The sequence below is a fragment of the Acinonyx jubatus genome, chromosome E4, assembly GCF_027475565.1.
Source record: "Acinonyx jubatus isolate Ajub_Pintada_27869175 chromosome E4, VMU_Ajub_asm_v1.0, whole genome shotgun sequence".
Classification (NCBI taxonomy): Eukaryota; Metazoa; Chordata; class Mammalia; order Carnivora; family Felidae; genus Acinonyx; species Acinonyx jubatus.
In genome coordinates this window covers 902,211-921,564 of record NC_069395.1, presented here as the reverse complement: position 1 = coordinate 921,564, position 19,354 = coordinate 902,211, and the positions used below count along the sequence as shown (strand labels likewise).

The 19,354-nt window shown below is 60.5% G+C and overlaps 1 protein-coding gene across 3 annotated transcripts in view; it reads left to right on the top strand.

Moving 5' to 3' along the window:
• The window catches only part of KCNN3 (potassium calcium-activated channel subfamily N member 3), a 117,850-nt gene extending 100,567 nt beyond the window's left edge, over nt 1-17,283 (top strand). The window contains exons 6-9 of one of the 3 annotated variants that reach the window (XM_027048735.2): nt 615-725; nt 9,042-9,169; nt 10,672-10,741; nt 14,208-17,283. In XM_027048735.2, the coding sequence (XP_026904536.1) occupies nt 615-725; nt 9,042-9,169; nt 10,672-10,741; nt 14,208-14,498 (600 nt within the window). In that variant the 3' untranslated portion in view covers nt 14,499-17,283. Of the gene's footprint in view, nt 1-614; nt 726-9,041; nt 9,170-10,671; nt 11,874-14,207 lie in introns of those variants that run through there. The other 2 variants (XM_027048736.2, XM_027048734.2) reach the window with 2 other exon arrangements.
• The last annotated feature ends 2,071 nt before the right edge of the window (nt 17,284-19,354 follow it).

Below are 19,354 nucleotides of genomic sequence, written 5' to 3'. Positions count from 1 at the left end.
GGTTCCCTTAAGCCCTGGTCGGAGCAGGAGTGTTGCTGTGTCTCCACAGCATGGGCCCGAGGAGCCTCTGGTGGGAGGGAGACAGGGCCAGTCCCGGGGCCGCGTCGCAGCCGGGGCCTCTGGGCAGAAGGACCCCAGTGCGGGCCGAGCACAGCCGTGGGGTGCCGCCTGGGGCTGCGCTGTCTCTTTCGATGGTTCCAGGGAAAGTCTCCAGGGCAGTGAAGCTGGTCCCCCTCTGGTGTAGGCGTGGTCTTCTCCCCTGGCCCTGGTCTGGGGCTGGTGCTGGGTGTGTGTAAGCAAGCCAGAGAGCGGGCCTGGTGTCCGCAAAGCCTTGCCGATGACCGGGGACTGTCCCCGGAGCCTCAGCCCCGCCCTGCTCTGTTAGGAACTGGCTGGTTGTGGGAAGATTCGGGCACCTGGAGGTGAGCCCTTCTGCCAAGCCAAGAGGCTGGCGGGCCCCTCCCGAGGGTGGCAGTCGGGGCCCCGGAAGGCTCCAGGTGCCCGTCCACTCCCAGGACCCCCGCAGTGGGTGCGAAAGGGGGTCCCTCCCGTCTCCTGCCTGCACTTGCCTTGTGCTCACGTGCCCTCCCCCGCCCCTTGCTGTCCCCCCACAGGGTGCGGGCTGCACTGCCCTCGTGGTGGCCGTGGTGGCCCGGAAGTTGGAGCTCACCAAGGCGGAGAAGCACGTGCACAACTTCATGATGGACACTCAGCTCACCAAACGGGTAAAACAGCGCCGTCCGCGACTCGGGGGGACTCTGACCCGCGTGGCAGCGAGCCGCAGGCAAACGGTCCTGCGATGTAGGTCGGGTCGCACTCTCCACCGGGGGTCGAGGGAGCCCAGAGCCCAGCCCGCGGCCTCCACACAGGGGCTCCCGTCTCCCAGTGGGTCACGGTGCGCGGTGCAGGCACGGTTGACTGTGCGGCACCCGGTGGCGTCGCCCGTGCCCTCTCCCGGCGGCGCTGAACTAACCGCTCAGCACGAGGCAGCGTTTTCGTTCAGGCTCAGATATGTTCACAGTAGGAAGGGCAGCTGGGTCCGAAAAACGATATTGGAAATGTATCTAAATGCACTTCTTTCTACAAAATCATTAAAAACGATCATCGCAGCAGAGCCCACGTTTCTAAATGTCATCATCCAGCCCCCTTCTGGGGTTTCTGGGCCATCTCCTCACTGGTGGTTAAGGAGGAGGAAAACTGGAGGCGGGAATGGGGAGAGGGGTCGGCCGCAGAAGGCCCGCCAGATCGTCAGGCAAGGGGACGGCCCCGTGGGAGGGACAAGATGGGTCCTTCCCGGACAGCCGCCACACAAGCAAGGTGGGAGCCGTTTTCTAACGACAGCTTTTATGGAGAACTCTCTAGAACTCTCTAGAGCTGCAGGCAAGACACAGGTCAGCAAGAGGATGTCTTGTGAGGCTGTCCTGTCCCTGAGCCGAGAGGGCATCAGAGCCTGTGCTGGGGACCTGGCCGCTGTGGCAGGCCTTCCGCAGGACCCTGTGATGACAGCCGCGTCAGTGAAAGTGTGAGGGATCCGGCCGGCCACTGGACGGCCAGTGCTGGGGGGGCCGCGGGAGCACACGAGGGTGCTGAGGCGTCTGCATGCTCAGCAGGATTATTGATGGGGTTTGACTGTTTCGTCTTTGATTACATGTATCGGATTCTTCAAAGAGCCTCCACAGATGTGGAAAGGAACGGGTCCGGGCAAATAGCCTAGCGTTGACATGCGGATGGTTGAACGTGGCACAGCGTGGCCCAGACTGTCCACTGCACAAGAGAAAACACAATTTACCTTCAAGACGGCAGCGCTGAGGGCCGTTCCCAGCGGGTTTCTGAGTGGGCTTCCCAGATGCCAGCCCCGGCACGTGCACACAAGGCCCGGCTGGGTGCCGACTGAGCAGGTCAGCTAAGCCACTGGAGCACCCGGCCACAGGCGCCCTGGCGGCTCCCCTACGAACGATCCGGTGCGCGAGAGAGGGGCAGGACAGCTGGCCTCGAACCCTTCTCAGGAGCTGCTTCCTTACCGTCTCCGTCTCCTCTGGTCTGCTCCGTGCTCCTTGTCTCAGGCTACTCAGAGAGCCAGCACCTTCATACGGCAGGAAAATAAACGACCGTCCTGCGGTCTGAGTGTGCGAGCGCAGACTGTGGTGGCCAGCTTCCACCCTTCCAAGACACTCTGTAAATCCTCCTCGAGGCCACTTACTTTTTGAGAAGTAGGGCTGAAAACCAAATCAACAAGTATTTGTGGCTCGATTCTCTGAGAACACTTAAGTCCGTTGAAATGTCCCTTGAACGTCTGATCTCTTCCCAGAGAAGCGAACACAGCAAAGGGGCCCCTCTTTCAGAGCGAGGATTTTCAAAGCTGGAGGGACCAGGCCTTCCGGAGGCTCTTCTCCAAACCTTGCTGACAGGAAGGTGCCGGTGCGCTTGGCCAACCCTGGCCTCTGCTCACCTTGACCCACTTTCGGAGAGCCCAGCTCCCCTCCTCTGACACCTGCCCGAGCCTCAGAGCAAGACGCAGAGGTGGGAGGAGCCAATGGCAGCACGGGCTAGGAACCCAGTTTCTGGTTTGCCTGAATCCATGGCTGTTCAGTCATTTGTATAACTTGTCAACTCTGGTGGCAGTGTCTTCCTGCATTTAGTGCAGTCAGACCTTCTCGGGGCGCCTGGGTGGCTCAGTCAGTTAAGCGTCCGACTTCGGCTCAGGTCACGATTTCGTGGTTTGTGGGTTCGGGCCCCGCGTCAGGCTCTGTGTTGACGGCTCAGAGCCTGGAGTCTGCTTCATTCTGTGTCTTCCTTCTCTCTGCCCCTCCCCTGCTCGCACTCCGTCTCTCTCTCAAAAATGAATATTGATGAATATTGATTGATATTTATTTATCAGAATAAAAAGCTTCTGCACAGCGAAGGAAACAATCAGCAAAACTAAAAGACAACCGACAGAATGGGAGAAGATGTCTGCAAACGACATATCAGATAGAGGGTTAGAATCCAAAATCTATAAAGAACTTATCAAACTCAACACCCGAAAAACAAATAATCCAGTGAAGAAATGGGCAAAAGACATGAATAGACTTCTCCAAAGAAGACATCCAGATGGCCAACCGACACATGAAAAAATGCTCAACTTCACTCCTCATCAGGGAAACACAAATCAAAACCACAGTGAGATACCACCTCACCCCTGTCAGAATGGCTAACATTAACACCTCAGGCAACAACAGATGTTGGCGAGGATGTGGAGAGAGAGGATCTCTTTTGCATTGTTGGTGGGAATGCAAACTGGTGCAGCCACTCTGGAAAACAGTCTGGAGGTTCCTCAGAAAACTAAAAATAGAACTACCCCACGACCCAGCAATTGCACTATCAGGTATTTCTCCAAGGGATACAGGTGGGCTGTTTCGAAGGGACGCATGCACCCCCATGTTTACAGCAGCGCTGTCGACAACAGCCAAAGGACGGAAAGGGCCCAAATGTCCCTCGATGGATGAATGGATTAAGGAGATGTGGTACGTATATTCAATGGAGTATCACTCGGCAATCAAAAAGAATGAAATCTTGCCATTTGCAGCTACGTGGATGGAACTGGAGGGTATTATGCTGAGCGAAATTAGTCAGAGAAAGACAAAAATCATAGGACTTCACTCATAGGAGGACTTTAAGAGCCAAAACAGAGGAACATAAGGGAAGGGAAACAAATATAATATAAAAACAGGGAGGGGGACAAAACAGAAGAGACTCTTAAATATGGAGAACAAACTGAGGGTTACGGGAGGGCTTGGGGGAGGGGGGAGGGGCTAAATGGGGGAGGGGCACTAAGGAATCTACTCCTGAAATCACTGTTGCACCATATGCTAACTAACTTGGATGTAAATTAAAACCAAAAAAATCAGACCTGCCCACAGCGACCTTGCCGCAGTAGCCCTGGGCTGCCAGACAATATACGTGTGATGCACACAGAGACGCGCACAAGATACCAGATGCCCAGCTTTCCTCCTACTCAGTGCTACGAGTGTCCGTCTCTCTGTTCCGTGCGACTGAACATACCTGTCATCAGTCCCCCGTGGGCCACCACCCTCCGTGCTCCGGGGACACCACAGTGGGTAACAGGCGGTCCCCGCCCACCCTCAAAGAGCACCTCTGCTCGTTGGGCACATTCCCCGGGGACACACGGCTTGAGGAGCACCGTGGGCAGGAGGCGTCCTGTCTGCATGTCGACTGTCCACGTCGGACCACGGCGTGTGCCACTGGCTGAGGACTGTGTCTCCCTGCCCTTGCTGTGACAGATACTTTTTCTAAATACATCTCCCCACGAAGTCGACGAGTAAGATCAAAGCCAAGCCCGTATCTTTCCTAGCTAGTTCCTTCTCCTGACCACCGTGGTCTCCAGGCCTGGAAACTTAGCAGTGTCTCTGCCTCTCTGCCCTGGACCCCACCGGGCTTCCCGAGCCTGGATTCCATCTGGCCACGGCTGTCCCCGCACACTGGCCCCCGGGCACCCCGCGCACCACGCTCAGAACCGACACGGGTCCTTGCTGCCCTCCCCTCCCCGCTTCGTGAACCTCCCTGGCCCCGGGCTTCCTGCGCTGTGTGGGTCCCCTTAGGCTCCAAGACTCAGCTCTGAACATATCACCCCCACCCCCACTCAAAACCCTGAGTAACCCCGGTATCTACTGATCAGTGCTAAAGAAAACTCTTTTTTCATTATGAGCATATGTAAAAGTTTTATCACAATCCTGCTGGAAAAACCCTTTTCTTCTAGCAGGTTAATTCAAAAGTTTACTCATAACAGGTCTTAATCTCTTAAAAACTTACCAAGTAATCAATTGACCAGTTGTGAGAATACTAACCCTCCCCAGAAAGGGCCTGTGGATTACCTGCAGCTCGTAGGGCCTTAACTAGGGCTGCAGGCCATAACCCGTGGGCTTCTCAGAGTAGCCCGTTACCGGCCACTTGGCACGGCAGTTAGGGCCCAGGCCTGCGGGAGAGAAACCCGCGTGCCTGCATCCAGGCCGAGCTCCACGCTGAAGTCCCTGTGGAATTAAGCACCATCCATCACCCTGGCACTCGGAGCAAGGAGCTTCGGACTAACTTGGAACCATAGGACCACCCGCCCCCTGCTCCTGCCAGCCGAGGGGCCGAGCCGAGCCGCCTTCCTGGCACTGAGGCTGGCCCCTGGGTGCGGACCTTGAAGCCTGGCAAGGACTCGGGGCAGGACTGGGCGGGTGGACAGAGGAAAGGAAGCCGGCGGGGAGGCTGTGGGGGTGAGGGCGAGGGAGGGGAGGGGGTTGGCAGGTGGGGAGGGCGAGACCCTCTCCTCCAGTGCTAACAGAGGCCTTCGACAAGTGCCTGAAGACGGGGCGACCCGTGATGTCCTCTGTTCATCTGAATCCAACCTGGGCAGCTCCTCGAATGCGTCTGCCAGGCCTGCCCTGTTTCCTCTCCCGTCCCCTCTCCAGCCTCAGGTGGACCACCCTCCCCACCGGGGACCATTCCGGCAGCTAATGGGCTGGCGATTCCTTCCCTGGAGGGTCACTGGGGGCTCCCCGAGGCTGCTGGAGGCACGGGGGCCAGGAAAGGTGCCTGTCCGAGGCTGTCCCCTTGTCCTCCTGCAGCTGACAACCCTCTGAGGGGCTGAGCGGCAGGCAGCCCGGGCATTGGTGGGGGGTGGGGGGTGCGGGGAGCAAGCCCCTGGCCCGGGTGATGCAGCCAAGAGCTCAGGGAACAGACAAGTGGGTTTGGTGACGTTTCCTTGGGTTGGGGGTAGAGGTGGGGGCGGGGAGGGAGCTCACATTCAGTGGGTGGACAGTGGGTGGGCAGAGGCAGAGCCACTGTGCGTTGAAGGGCCCGGTGGCCCAGTGGCTCCCCGTGTCCTGGACACAGACCCGCAGCACCGCTGTCACCCTCTGAGCGCTGCCCCGCGCTGCCTCTCGCCCTCACTACCTGACAGGACAAGCCGCGTGCTGTCTCGGCACGATTGTGTGCCCCTCGAGGGCAGGACCCCGGTGTCCTCGCCGCCAGGACAGGCGCTCATCGCATGTTGTGTGGAGGCCACCCGGCAGCACGGCCAGAGAGCACACAGTAACTGCAGGCGCCGGCGAGGCTTTCCTGAGGGTGAAGGAAACCGTGTAAACACGAGGTGCTTAGCACAGAGCCTGGCACACAGTGAGCTGGGTAAACGTCAGCTGTGCTACTCTCTGCGAGACCTTGGTCGGATGGCTTCCTGGCCCAGGGCCCGGTGGCCTCAGAGCCGCCCCTGAAGCTCGTAGGTCACCGAGTCCGTCCTCCGGGGTAGACCGTGTGTGGCCTCCCAGCCAGCTCGTGTGTTCGTCCGTTTGGAGCCAGCCTGCCGCGTGCGGGCAGGCCTCCGCTACCCAGCCCTGGGCCCCTGATGGCGGCCGGCCTTGCCCAGTCCTCCTCGGGTCCCTGACCCTTCCCGCCCCCACCCCCAGCCCCAGGCGACCTTCCGGCCCTGGCGGCCCTGCCCGCCAGGAGAGCTCAGAGGGTCCCCGGTCCCCCCTTCCCAGCAGCGCGGCGGACCCCAGGAGGGGCACACGACCTCGACCGCTCACACCCCAGTGGTGTCGGCAGAGCTCAACCGGGTGACCAAGGGGGGGCCGTGGTCGAGTAGCATTGACCGTGAGCCTGGAAGGGCGCGGTGCGGCTAAGAGCCCGTTTCTTCTTTCGCAGATACCGAGGCGCTTAGCTTTGTGCCAGGCTTTTTGCTGGCAGTTAATTTCAGAGCTGGCACCAAGGCTTGCATTTCGCGTCACCTTCCCGAGTGCACCGGGGCTTCCTGCTCACACGACGTGGCCGCGTGCTCGGCTGCCCGGGCGGTGCTGTGCTTGTTCAGCCGAGACCTGGGCTGAAGTGAGGCGCGGGCCTGACCCCCTGCTCTGTTATGTGGCTTAAGCGAGGGCCCCGAGGAGTAGAAAAAATACAATAAAGGTGCAAAGGCTTTTCCAATCCCGTGATCCTGGAACACAGGAAATAGGGTTGTTTGTGTGGAGACGAAGTCTGGTCAGGTCTTTTCCTCAGACCACGTGGAACCTCACATCCTCCTCGGGCCTGGCTGTGCCGCCAGCCGGCCGTGTGACTCCAGCCCTCACGCCCTGTGTCCCACGCCACGTCCTGGGGTCTGGGCGAGGTGACGGTCACTACCACCTGTGCGTGTACAGTCTGGCGACACTTAAATCCGAGATGACTCAGTTTACCATCCATGACTCCGTGGTGTTGGGCTGTGTCTCTTCCTCCGTCTGTCGCACGGGGGTCACACTAGCCCCCCCCCCCATGACTTGGTGCGCGAGGCACTCGGACCTGGGCCCGACACCCCGTCCACACCACCATAGCCGCCTCCTTGGGGCCTCACAACAGCCTCAGCGTAAGGACTGATGTTTCCCAGCTGCGAGGTGATTAAGCATCTTCTCCTAAACGCCCCGTAACTTTGGGAACGAGGATGAGCCCGCAGCCTTTCCGGTCTCACCCGTCCGCTCCACTTCAACGCCGACACATGTGTCGAAGGCCCGCGGCGGTGTTCCGGGGCTCGGCCGGCCCCCCACGGGGGACAGGGTGCAGCCTGGCTCGGCCGATGGTCCTAAACGCAGGGAGAGGGTTTTTCTCTTGTTTGGCCGTGGGGCCTCCCTCGGAGGCTAAGCGCCCAGGCAAACCGGAGGGTGCACGTGTCTGATGGGCCTCCCCCTGCGCAAGTCGCAGGGGTGCGCCCTCTGCCTTGTCCAGGGGGCTCCTGCCCCCCGCCGCTCACCTGGGCGCCCGCCGGTGTGAGCTCCTGCTCAGCAACACCTGCTTCCTCTCGGGGAAGGAAGGTACCAGAAGCAGGCAATTAAGCCACTTAAAACCATTTTCCCAGTGGATTTTTACCGAACAAAAAAGCAGTGTTTATGTCACTTAGACATTTCTGAGAAGACTTAGCTGTTCTTTTAAAAACATCCCTTCAGCACCAATGAAAAATATGCTCCAGCCTTGGTCATAAATTTTCCCAACAGATGCACACAGAAGTTCTCAGCCTGCAGAACAGTGCCTCCTGGGCCCTGGCACACGCCTCGGCGTTTTGACAGCATCCCGTCCGGGACGGCCGTCCGAAGAAGCGGGCCCGGGCGCTCGGCTTCCCCTAAAGTCCCTCTGGCCGGGGGCTCGATTTGCACCGGGCCGGCTCCCGCGGCTCCCGGAAACGGGGGCGGCTCCTCAAGACTCCGCTTGGCTCGCACTCCGTGAGAGAGTGTCCCTTGCTCTCGCCACTAATTGCTGAAGACGTCTGTGTTTGGATTAAAACTTCGTCCCCTGCCATATGGATGTCGCTGACGCGTCCCAGCTCGGTCGGGAGCCGGGCAGATCCGCGCTTTCCACGTCGACAGCTGACGGCGTGGAGCGCCGAGCGCCGCGAAGGAGCCAGCCTTGGCCGAGACGCAGTGCGGGCCTCACACCTAAATATCTTCGCCGATTTTCAGACGCCGCCTTGAGATCGTTTCAGCCTCACGCCGGCTGAGCTTACGTGCAGAACCGCGGTCTAAATGCTTTTGGCCGTTTGGGAAAGAACACGGCGGACTTGCCGGGCCCCTGGTTCCGTTTGTGGGAAAGACGTTGCCTCTCCTCCAAGGGCCTTTCAGAATCGCCCGCTGTTGAGAAACCCGCTTGCTCTCGGGATCCCAGAGAGGTGCCGGGTGCCCCAGACGGAGGTCCCAGGTAGAGCCGGGAGCGGTGGCCCGCGTGTCTCTGCCCACAGGGGCCCCCGGGGCCGCCCGGCCGGTGGGGGGGCTGCAGCCTGACTAAATGTAACACCAGGAACAGCGGTCGAGAGGCGGCCTGAAGTAATTGAGAGACAAGAAACGCCCTCGACCCCAGGCTCGTCCGCTGTGTCCGAGGCAGCAGTGACAGGAGGGGAACCGGAACCCTCTCCGTCAGGGTGCACGGATCGCTGAAGGCGAGGGGTCTTTGCAGAACCGGGTCCCCAGAGGTGGCCCAAGTAGCAAACAGACGACGTGAACCTCGGAAGACTAACCCGACCGCCTGCTTTGTCGGTTTTTCCTCAGATCAAGAACGCCGCGGCCAACGTCCTTCGAGAAACGTGGCTGATCTACAAGCACACGAAGCTGCTGAAGAAGATCGACCACGCCAAGGTCCGGAAGCACCAGAGGAAGTTCCTGCAAGCTATCCACCAGTGAGTATGTGCCGGGGCCGCCGGCCGCCAGCCTGGGCCGGGACCCCCTGACCCGGAAGCACGGGGCACACCCGCGCCGTCCCCGCTCAGCAAGCCCCGGGGGGCGCCTGTCACGCCCGCAGCCCCCAAGCACCAGGCGGGGCGCTGCGGAAGGGGAAGGAGTCGGAGGCTCCACGGACGCGCACCTCACGCAGACACGCGCTCACGCACCCTCGCACACTCACTCGCACACACACACCTGCACCTCCATGGACCCACACATCACGCGGACACACGCACACACTCACACACCTGCACCTCCACGGACCCGCACACCACACGGACACACACACACACACTCACACACACACCTGCACCTCCGCGGACCCGCCCATCATGCGACACACACACTCGCACACACACACAGTCACACGCACACACCTGCACCTCCGCAGACCCGCACATCACATGGACACACACACTCACACACACACACCTGCACCTCCGCGGACCTGCACATCACACGCTCACACACACTCACTCTCGCACACACACACTCTCACACCTGCACCTCCGCGGACCCGCACATCACACGGACGCACACACTTACTCTCACACTCACACACACACACACACCTGCACCTCCGCGGACCCGCACATCACGCGGACACACACACTCACTCTCACACACACACCTGCACCTCCACAGACCCCCACATCACGTGGACACACACACACACACACACTCACTCTCACACACATCACACACACTCGCGCGCACACACACACCTGTCCGCGGACCTGCACATCACACGCTCACACTCACTCACTCTCACACACACACTCACACCTGCACCTCCGCGGACCCGCACATCACACGCTCACACACACTCACACACACACTCACACCTGCACCTCCACGGACCCGCACATCACACGCTCACACACACACACACTCACACCTGCACCTCCACGGACCCGCACATCACACGGACACACACACACGCTCTCACACACATCACACTCGCACACACACACCTGCACCGCCACGGACCCCCACATCACGCGGACACACACACTTACTCTCACACACACACACACCTGCACCTCCGCGGATCCGCACATCACGCGGACACACACACTCACACACACACATAGTCACACGCACACACCTGCACCTCCGCGGATGCCCACAGAGAGGTACTTTAAACACAGTGGAGGAGCAGGGGTGAAGCCTTTCGCTCTCACTGGAGGCTGGGGGGGTGCGGGGCGGGGGCGGGCGGGGGCAGAGATGACCTGAGAGTGGCCAGGGGGCGGAAGCCACCGAGGGCCAGCGTGCACGGAGACCAGACCTTGCTTTCTCGGGGACCTGAGCAGCCGCGACTCTGGTCATTTGTCACCTGTGCTCGAGCTCCCCACGCCGGGTCCAGAAGAGGGGGACGGGCGTGGACGCGGGGTCCGCACCGGGAGCTCGGTGCTGCGCGCACTTGGAGAGCACGGCTGTCGGTGACTCTTCCCCGCAGACTGAGGAGTGTCAAGATGGAGCAGAGGAAGCTTAGCGACCAGGCCAACACCCTAGTGGACCTCTCCAAGGTGAGTGGCGGGACGCGGCGGGACGTGGGGATGCCCTCTCCAAGGCGACTGGCGGCACGTGGGGACGCTGCCAGAGTTCCCGGGTGTGGCCGTGAGGACCCGGCCAGGAGCCTGCCGCTCGGTGCTCGGGGACCGCAGATGACGTCCGCGTGTCTGTCAGCTGCACGGCAAGGGCCCAGGGCGACGCGCACCGACGGGGACGCCCGAGACGCCGGTGGCCATGCGCCAGGTCACACGGCTATGACTGGGAATTCGTTTTCCTGCCTCCTCGAATCCCCCCAGACCAGCCTTTCTGGCCCCAGACGGGGGGCGGGGGGGGGGGGTCTCCCTACTTCTCAAGAGGCGGACCACTCACGACCAGCCTGAAGCTGCCGGGGACCCGCCCAGCGCCACGCGGGAAGGGCCCGACAGCGTCACCCAAGAGGCCCTCCCGCGAGCAGCAGGGTCTCCGGCCCCACCCGTCGCCTGGCGGGACACAGTGTGGCGGATGTCCGACTGGGAACAGCAGACCAACCGACCTTCACGCCCGTGCTGGTTGAACGCCGCCCGCCGCGTCTCCGTCTCCGGGAGCCGGGCCCAGGGAGGGGCAGGCCCGGGGAGGGAAGCCCCTCGGGGAGCTAAACCGTCAGTGACGAAGGACGGGTGTGCGGGGAGGGGCTGAGGGAGGCCTCGGCAGGGCTGCGTGGGGCAGGGGTGAGGCCGGGAGAGAGGGGCTCTGGCTCCCCCCTCCCCCCCCCAGGAGACCCACCCAAGGCCCCGGCAGCAGCAGCCAGTCACCGGAGCCGGGGGCACCATAGCGCCGCGTCCTCTCAGCTGGCCGCCTTCCCACCCCTGCCCTCTGGTCCCCTCGAGATGAGGAAAAGGGGCACGTAGCCTCGGGACGTGATGGGCTGGCGGCTGGAGGACCTGGGTCTTTGTTTGTTGGCTTCACTTTCTTCAATCAACGCGTGCAGATAATCCCTAACGTCTGAGGCTCAAGCGATCAGATGAGATGCTGTCTGTGCGGATGCTTCGTGAAGTGTCGGCAGGGTTTGCAGAAGGCCGTTCTCATTCTGACGCAGAGGCGAGGCCGAGACTCAAAGGAGGCTCATCGGGCCCTGCAGGCAAATAAATGTGCCGGAAATAGCGTGCATCTCCAGGAGGTTCTGGATTGTTCATTGGTGACATGCCGTCTCCTCTGGGGGCTCCCAGGCTGGGCTGCTTTCGTCCCGCCTCTGCACCGGCTCCTCCGGGGACCCTCAGCGTCCCCTTCCCCATCTCCTCTCCGGCCCTCAGACTTGGCCACCTGCCATTACTCTGCTTTTCCCCATCACCTTGGTCCCCGCCCCCGTGGCCCAGGCACCAGGGTCTCTGCGTCCTGCTGGCCTAACTTGGAGTTTCAGACGAATGAGACCAGGATGTTACTGGCACATGACCAAGGGCCACATCGCCTGGGGGCAACCGCCAACCTGGCCCTCGGCCACGGCCACCATGGGGACTGGGAGCCACAGGGGCCGAGGGCTCTTGGGGCTCTCACTCCCAAGCCTGGTGTCACTTGTTCTGTTTTGTTTTTTTTTTTAATTTTTTAAGTTTTATTTATTTTGAGAGAGAGAGAGAGAGAGAGAGTGTGTGTGTGTGTGTGAGCAGGGGAGGGGCAGAGGGAGGGAGGGGCAGAGAGAATCCCAAGCAGACTCCTCACTGTCAGTGCAGAGCCCGACGTGGGGCTCCAACTCCCAAAACTGAGATCATGACCTGAGCTGAGATCAAGAGTGAAACACTTAACCGACAGAGCCATCCAGACGCCCCTGTCACTTGTTAATTTACTAAGAAATGTCGCTGTCGCATAGAGGAGTGTGTGACAGGCCCACTCAGGAAGCCACATTATGATCAGAAAGTGGCCTGATGAGGGAGATGTCCGGACCTCAGGGCATGACCGTGGGGCATGACCGTGGCTCAGGCTGGGGCCCACGTGGTTCGGGTGCAATGATGGGCTGGACTGGAGGGGGTAGGCGGGCCGGGTGGAACTTTGTGCTGGGGCAGCAGCACCCAGGTCTGTGGTCGGGCAGCTGGAGGGCGCGGCGGGGCCCCTGGGGGACACGGGGTCTCTGGCACACGCCTGAGGCAGGAGGGAAAGGGTGGCCCGGCCTGAGTCCCGTTTGTTAGCTCTGCTCTGACCGTCTTACGAATTTCCTCTGAGGAGCAAGCTTATTTGATGGCTCTTGAGTGTCACTTGATTTTCAGCTCCCTGGGGGCTCCCCTCTTTGCCCCCTGTTCCCACGGCCTCCTTCGGGGTTCGTTCACAGGCAGCCCCGGGCTGGGGCCCTCGCGGTCTTCTTCCCTTGCTTCCAGACACTCCGGTCTCGGTGGTAAACGCTGAGGAAACTTCTAGGTACACGGGGATAATCTGTGCTGTGAACTGTGTCCCACACGTGCACCGGACATCCACCCCCCACCCTGTCCACGACTGTTCGTGGAGCTTCTCCCACGTGCCAGGGGCTGTTTTAGGCCCTTGAGACACATCGGGGAGCCCACCAGGGAAGGGTTCCTGCCCTGGAGCCCCCCTCCCAGTGGGTGACACAGTGGGTGATGCAGACAAGGACAGACACTCAGGGGTAAGAAGTGGGCTAGCGCCACAGAAGGTGGTACGAAAGGGGACGGGAGCAGGTGGGCAGGATCCGGAGCGGGCGTGGGGCGGGGCTGCGCCGTGAAGCGGGGGCGGGACACAGGGCAGGTCGAGGGGCTCCGGGAGACGGCAGTGAGGCGGGAGGCTTCCTGGGGGGCCCGATCGCGAGTAAAGGAGACAGGGCAGGTCGGAGGCAGACTTTGAACCGTGGCAGATGGACAAAGGCCTCAGCCGGCCCTTGGGGGGGGGGGGGCGGACAAGGCGGCACCCCTCCCCACTGCCCGGGCAGGGGAGGGGCTGCGACCCCATGAGGAACTCCGCGTGGCCGCGGGCCACCCAGGGAGGGGTTAGGTCCCTCACCCGACACCCACCACTCTGCTGGCCACGGTGCTGGGAGCAGCCGGGGGCCAGGGTGCGGGGCCACGTGCAGTTGTTATTAACTCCTGCTCGATAAGGAGCCCACCGTTCAGAGGGTCCCAGGGCCTGCCGCCGGGCTGCAGACGCGTGCTCGGACCGTGGCCCCGCCCGCTGCCCTGTCTTTGACCGTCAGGCTCCCGCAGCCTCTGAGCCGAGCGGTCGGGTCAGCGAGGGCCCGAAGACGGTCCGGAGACTCCCCGCTCTGAGAAACAGTAGCTCTTTCCCCATTAAACGCATTTCCTAACGGGCCGTCGCCGTTGCCACGCGGCGCGTCGGTGCTCGGCGCGCCCGCACCTCCAGGTCTCCGGAAGGTAAGCACTTGTCCGTGGTCGGCCGGACCGGACGCGCTGGTGCGGGCGTTGCCCCCGCGCGACCTGGGAGCGTCGGTTCTGCCGCAGCCCCCGGGCCGACCCACCCGTGCCGACCCGTGCCCGTCTCTCTGTCCAGATGCAGAACGTCATGTACGACCTGATCACGGAGCTCAACGACCGCAGCGAAGACCTGGAGAAGCAGATCGCCAGCCTGGAGTCCAAGCTGGAGCACCTGGCGGCCGGCTTCAGCTCCCTGCCCCTCCTCATCGCCGACGCGCTCCGCCAGCAGCAGCAGCTCCTGTCTGCCCTCGCCGAGGCCCGGGTTGGCGCGGCGGGCACCCCGCACACGCCCCCGCCCTCCGATAGCCCCCTCGGGGTCAGCTCCGCCTCCTTCCCGACCCCGTACACGAGCTCCAGCAGCTGCTAAATGAACGCCCGCTCCGGAAGCGGAACCCATAGGTCTTAAGATGCAAATGGACTCTGTCCTGGTCACTGCGCCATCAAGGAACAATCAGACCAGGGAGCGCAAAGAAGAGAGACCAGCTAATTAAGTAGCTCCCGTTCGTTCGGCGTGCTTGGTTGGATACGCCTGGAAACCAGAAATCTAATCTCTGTTTAGGTGCCTCCACTTGGGAGCGGGAAGACGGGGGGGGACAGGAAGCGGTGGCGCAGAACAGAAATCCACGCGCGATCTCCGGTCTCGCGCGGGAGCGGGGGTGGGGGGCAGACAGGTGCACGGAAGGGGCCAACGGGGAAGGAGCCCAGACGAGGGTCCCCCGGAGGCGGTGTCAGGCTTGGGCGTGGGCTCCTCACCGGGTTCCTGGGCACACCCCTCTCCTTGCCTCTGGATGACACTGGCCAAAACAGGCGCTGTCTCCTCTCATGCCGGAGTCATAAAACCCAATTTAGACAAAAAAAAAAAGTAAAAAGCCAGATTTTCCATCCAATATTAATACCCATATAAACCTGTGTGTTCGCACATCTGTGCACGCACACACCCCACATTCAACCCAGGTCTTTTCTCGTTTGAACTTGACCCACTAGGAAGGGACCCGGTACCTTACTGTGCACACAGTAGGCACTCTGTAATGCACGTGGAGTTGGCTTGAATCTGAATGTGGGTGCTTTCAGCTCAGGGGGTTTGCTAGTGTCGGGCATATTCTGAGCTTCCCTAAAGACGCAGGCTAGAGAGGGCACCTCACCCTGGGGGCGCACCCCGCTTGCTTGGCTAGAGACGAACGCCCAGCCAGACTTGTTGGCATTCCGGAGGGATGAGCAGTCTTCTAAAAACAACAGCCCCACAGAGTTTCCTCCGTATATCTGAGCCAGCTGTGTTCCCATGGAGCACGTGAGGGGAGGGCACGGGGTCCCTGCACATGGGCGCACGCACACGCCAGCAGGTGCAGCCCAGTGACACCTGAGTGAGGACCAGCACGTCTGGGGCTTTGCTCGGCTGCGTCCACGCAGCTGCAGGGCTCCAGCCCCAGGTGTCAGGAGCGCAAAGGGGCCCAAGTCCCTACCTGGGGGCCACACCGAGCTGGAAGAAGTGGAGGGGGGGCCCGTGGTCCCTTCTACCTGGCCTGAGACCGCCTCAACGCGAAAGATTCGGAGAAGAACGGGACCCTCAGGGAGCCCTGTGGGCCGGGACAGATGACGCGGGCCTGTCAGCAGCCTGTTCCGTGCCACGGTGGTCTTGGTGCCAAAACTACTCGAATGTGTCTCAAACTCCAAGAAACTTGAGAAGCGTGAAGACCCAGTGTCGTGACAGGCGCTGGGAGGCGAGGCGCGTGGACGCGGTCCCTTACTACTCTGTGTCTGGCCACCACCCGTGTGCTGTGATGCAGCCGTCACGTGCCCCGTCACCGCTCCTGTCGTGAGGTCCTCGACTTGGGCTGCGGGGCGACGAACGACACGGTTCGCGGCATCCCGTCTGTTCAGGGAAGGGTGTCATTTGCAAACGGTCGGCCTCCCTTTGCGCAGGACATTGTCACGTCTCTGACGTCCTGACATCAACTGGGCCAGGCCTTCTAGGGACAAGGGAGTCACTAGATGGCAGGAGGCGGGTGACCCTGGAACTGGGCAAGATCGGGCGTCTTGCTAACCTTCCCCTTTTCTCTCTTTCTGTTGCTGCTGTTTTCCCTAAACGGGCTTGTTCTCCGCGTGGTAACCGGAGAACACGTCCGCTGGGTGTTTTGCGTATCACACCTGCCGCCCCTGCTGTTGGCTCTTTATTTTGCTACTTGTTCTTTCAACTGTCAATCATCCGACAGATCACCCTCCTTTTTCATGTCCCAAGAATGGTGCTCCTGTTCTCAGTGGCAGTGCAGCCGAGCATATAAACAGGTGTGGAGGCAGATGAAATAACCATGCGGTTTCTTTACGGCGTTAATTCCACTCACAAGGTGGAGACCGCGTCCGCCACGCTGCGCGCTCCAGCCCCGGTCGCTGACCGACGGTCCCTGCCCGTTACCTCCTGCTCGCCCTTTCCATTCCGCTGTGACCCATGACGTGTGTGCGCACGTTCACGCTCACAGGGGGTTAGTCTTAACTTCAAACAAATGGCACGCAAGATTCCACTGCCACCCCCCTGCACAGACCGCCGTTGAGCCATCGAGGTCTGCGGGTAATTCTTCAACCCCTCACTAACACGGTGCACCAAAATGAACGCCAAAGACCAAGCTGGCGACACTGGTAAAGAGGGGCTGGAGTCCTCTCCGGAAGCGGAGGCCACCGCCCCCCGGAAACACAGGGGCATCTGGGGCAGGACTTGAGCTCACGGCAGTGCAGTAGCTGTGTGGAGTTTTCTTCCTCGGCTCCGTGCCCAGTCTTCAAAAACGATCCAGTCTTTGCCAGTCTTGTGACCGTAAACGGGAGGGCACATCCCTGACGGAGCCCCTCAGCTTCATGTGGGGAAGTTATCCGCTCTCCTGCGAGTGCAATCGACCTTGATGACCTCAGTATTGATCATTCAAAGTGTAGTTCCCCCCCCCGCCCCGGTTTCCTCCCCATAGCCTGCCTTGTGGCCAATCCCGCTGTGCCTCAGCGTCACAGACAGATGGGACCAGGTAGCGGGTGATCGCTGTGCCTTCTCGTTCCCTCGTTCCGAGTCTGGTGGCAGTGGAGATTTAATTGTCTGCTGGAGAATCGGCTGTGTGAACTAACGTAAAACTCTGACTCACAATGACCTCACTCGAATGCTGAACTGAGTTCTGCCCACTCGCGGAAGGCCGACCCAATGGCAGAGCCCTGCTATACCTTTTCTGATAACTCAGTGCCAGATAAAATACCTACGAGTCCCTAAAATATCCAGACACTTGAATTAAAACTCCAGAGCCACCCCCCCATCACTTAAGCCATATTGTAGCCTCATGTGCTATAAGGTCAGGGATGGACTGTGATACTCTAAGACCGCTGGTCTCTGTGGAATTCCGGGACGTGGCGTCAGTTGGCAAATTCTACCAGACTCGGGGCTCGCTCCTCCTCAGACTGAAGTCCCAATAAAAATCTGCCCCTTTTGGATCGAAGGCCACGACATCAGTAAATTGTCATAAAGCATCTGAACTGCTCTTCCCATCCTCACGACGTGCAACGTCATGACGTGATATCTCTGAAAATGCTTAACGCCACTCGAGAGAACGAGGGCGGTGAGGCCCTGGGTCGTGGCTACCTTCCACCCTCAGCGGGTGCCGGGCGCGTAGCGGCGACTTCATAAATTAGGAGGCACAGAGGACACCCGCGCCAGCCAGTCTCGAGTGAGCCAGGACAGCTGCCGCTTAAAGGCCAAGAAGGAACAGCGTTGAAGAAATAATGATTCTGATACATTTGAGGAATCCCCCCTCAGAGTTCCAGTGATTTCCATGTGGATGAAGGAGAGGAACAGGAAGAAAGCTAGAGATACAGAATCGGAGTAATTAAGTTCCAGTGCTGGACCCATGCCTTTGGCCAATTAATGTCACCACCTCACACCTCGGTTTCTCTGTGCTTAAAGGGAAGCCGATAGGTAGCTCCTCTAAGTACAAAGTACTGCGTAGATTTTACGACAGAGTCGCGCTGGCCTTCAGCAGCAGCCACACCGGGTCCCGTCGAGCCCACGCTTGGGAGTTGCGTGCGAATGTGCGCGAGAGTCACTAGAAAGCAATGAGGACACCTCACCTGGGAAGGGAAATTAGCGGGAGGGACCCAGGACTGGCACACGGGCCCCGGCTCCTCCCCCACCCAGGACCAGTGTTTCACCCCAGACCACAGGCGTCGCAGCCGAGATTCTGGGAAGTCCTTGCACCACCAGTAAGTTACTGCTTTAAATCCCGGCGTGCGTCCCCACTCCCGGGCACTCCTCCCGCTTCCCCAACAGTGGCTCCGAAGTGGAGTCGGGCTGGCCGGTGGCCATGATGCCGCCCCAGGAACTCGACGACGCTGCCCCCGCACCTCACGCGGCCGTCAGGTGGCCTCCAGCGTGGCGGCCGGCGCAGTGATGCCCTAGACATCGTCCCTTCCTTCTCTGCTGCCACCAAAGGAAACCCCGAGTGAGATTGGGGCCATTGGTGGCGCCAGGCGAGGGTGTCCCAGGGGCCCGGCCGGACCACCAGCCCCCGGCCGGCTAGTAGAGGCGAGTGCGCTTTGCCTGGGCCGCACGGGTGGAAGTTAACGTTAAGTTCCCGTCAGACGGGTGACACGTAGGGTTTTTGCTGAGATAGGTGGAAACGGCACTCAGCGCAGGGGAGTGTGAGTGCAGGGGAGTGTGAGCACACACAGAGAGGAGAGGAGCTGTGACTATCCCTGGAAACGCCCCGCGTGGGCTGGAGTTCCTTCTGCACAAAACCGTCATCGAAGCTCCAACGTCTGACCTCCACGCCCAGGTGCCAAGTGTCGAGTGACGGTTGTTTACGTGCCTGAGAAGCGCATTCTGGAAGCCGCATCTTGGGCCGGACCGTGTGTTGAAACTAAAGAAGTGTCGTGACCAATCAAGCTGATGGAGGAAAAGCACAAAATTTAACACCAACCCGTAGTTAGGATCCCAAAGAAATGCTGAATTTATAGCCAAAAAAAAAAAAAAAAAAAAAATCAGTGACAAATCCAGTATGACTGTGACGGGAGCAGCCGTGTTCCCAGAGGAAGGACAGCCTCCGGCCGTGTCGAACAGTCCCAGCCAGGACCCAGCCACCTTCGTCAGAGGTTTTAATGGCACCACTACTCACTCCGGTCCCAGACTCCGCGTCGTGCACCGAACAGAAGAGGAGACGATAGAGCGGCAGGATTTAGCGGAGGGAACACGTTCGTGGCCGA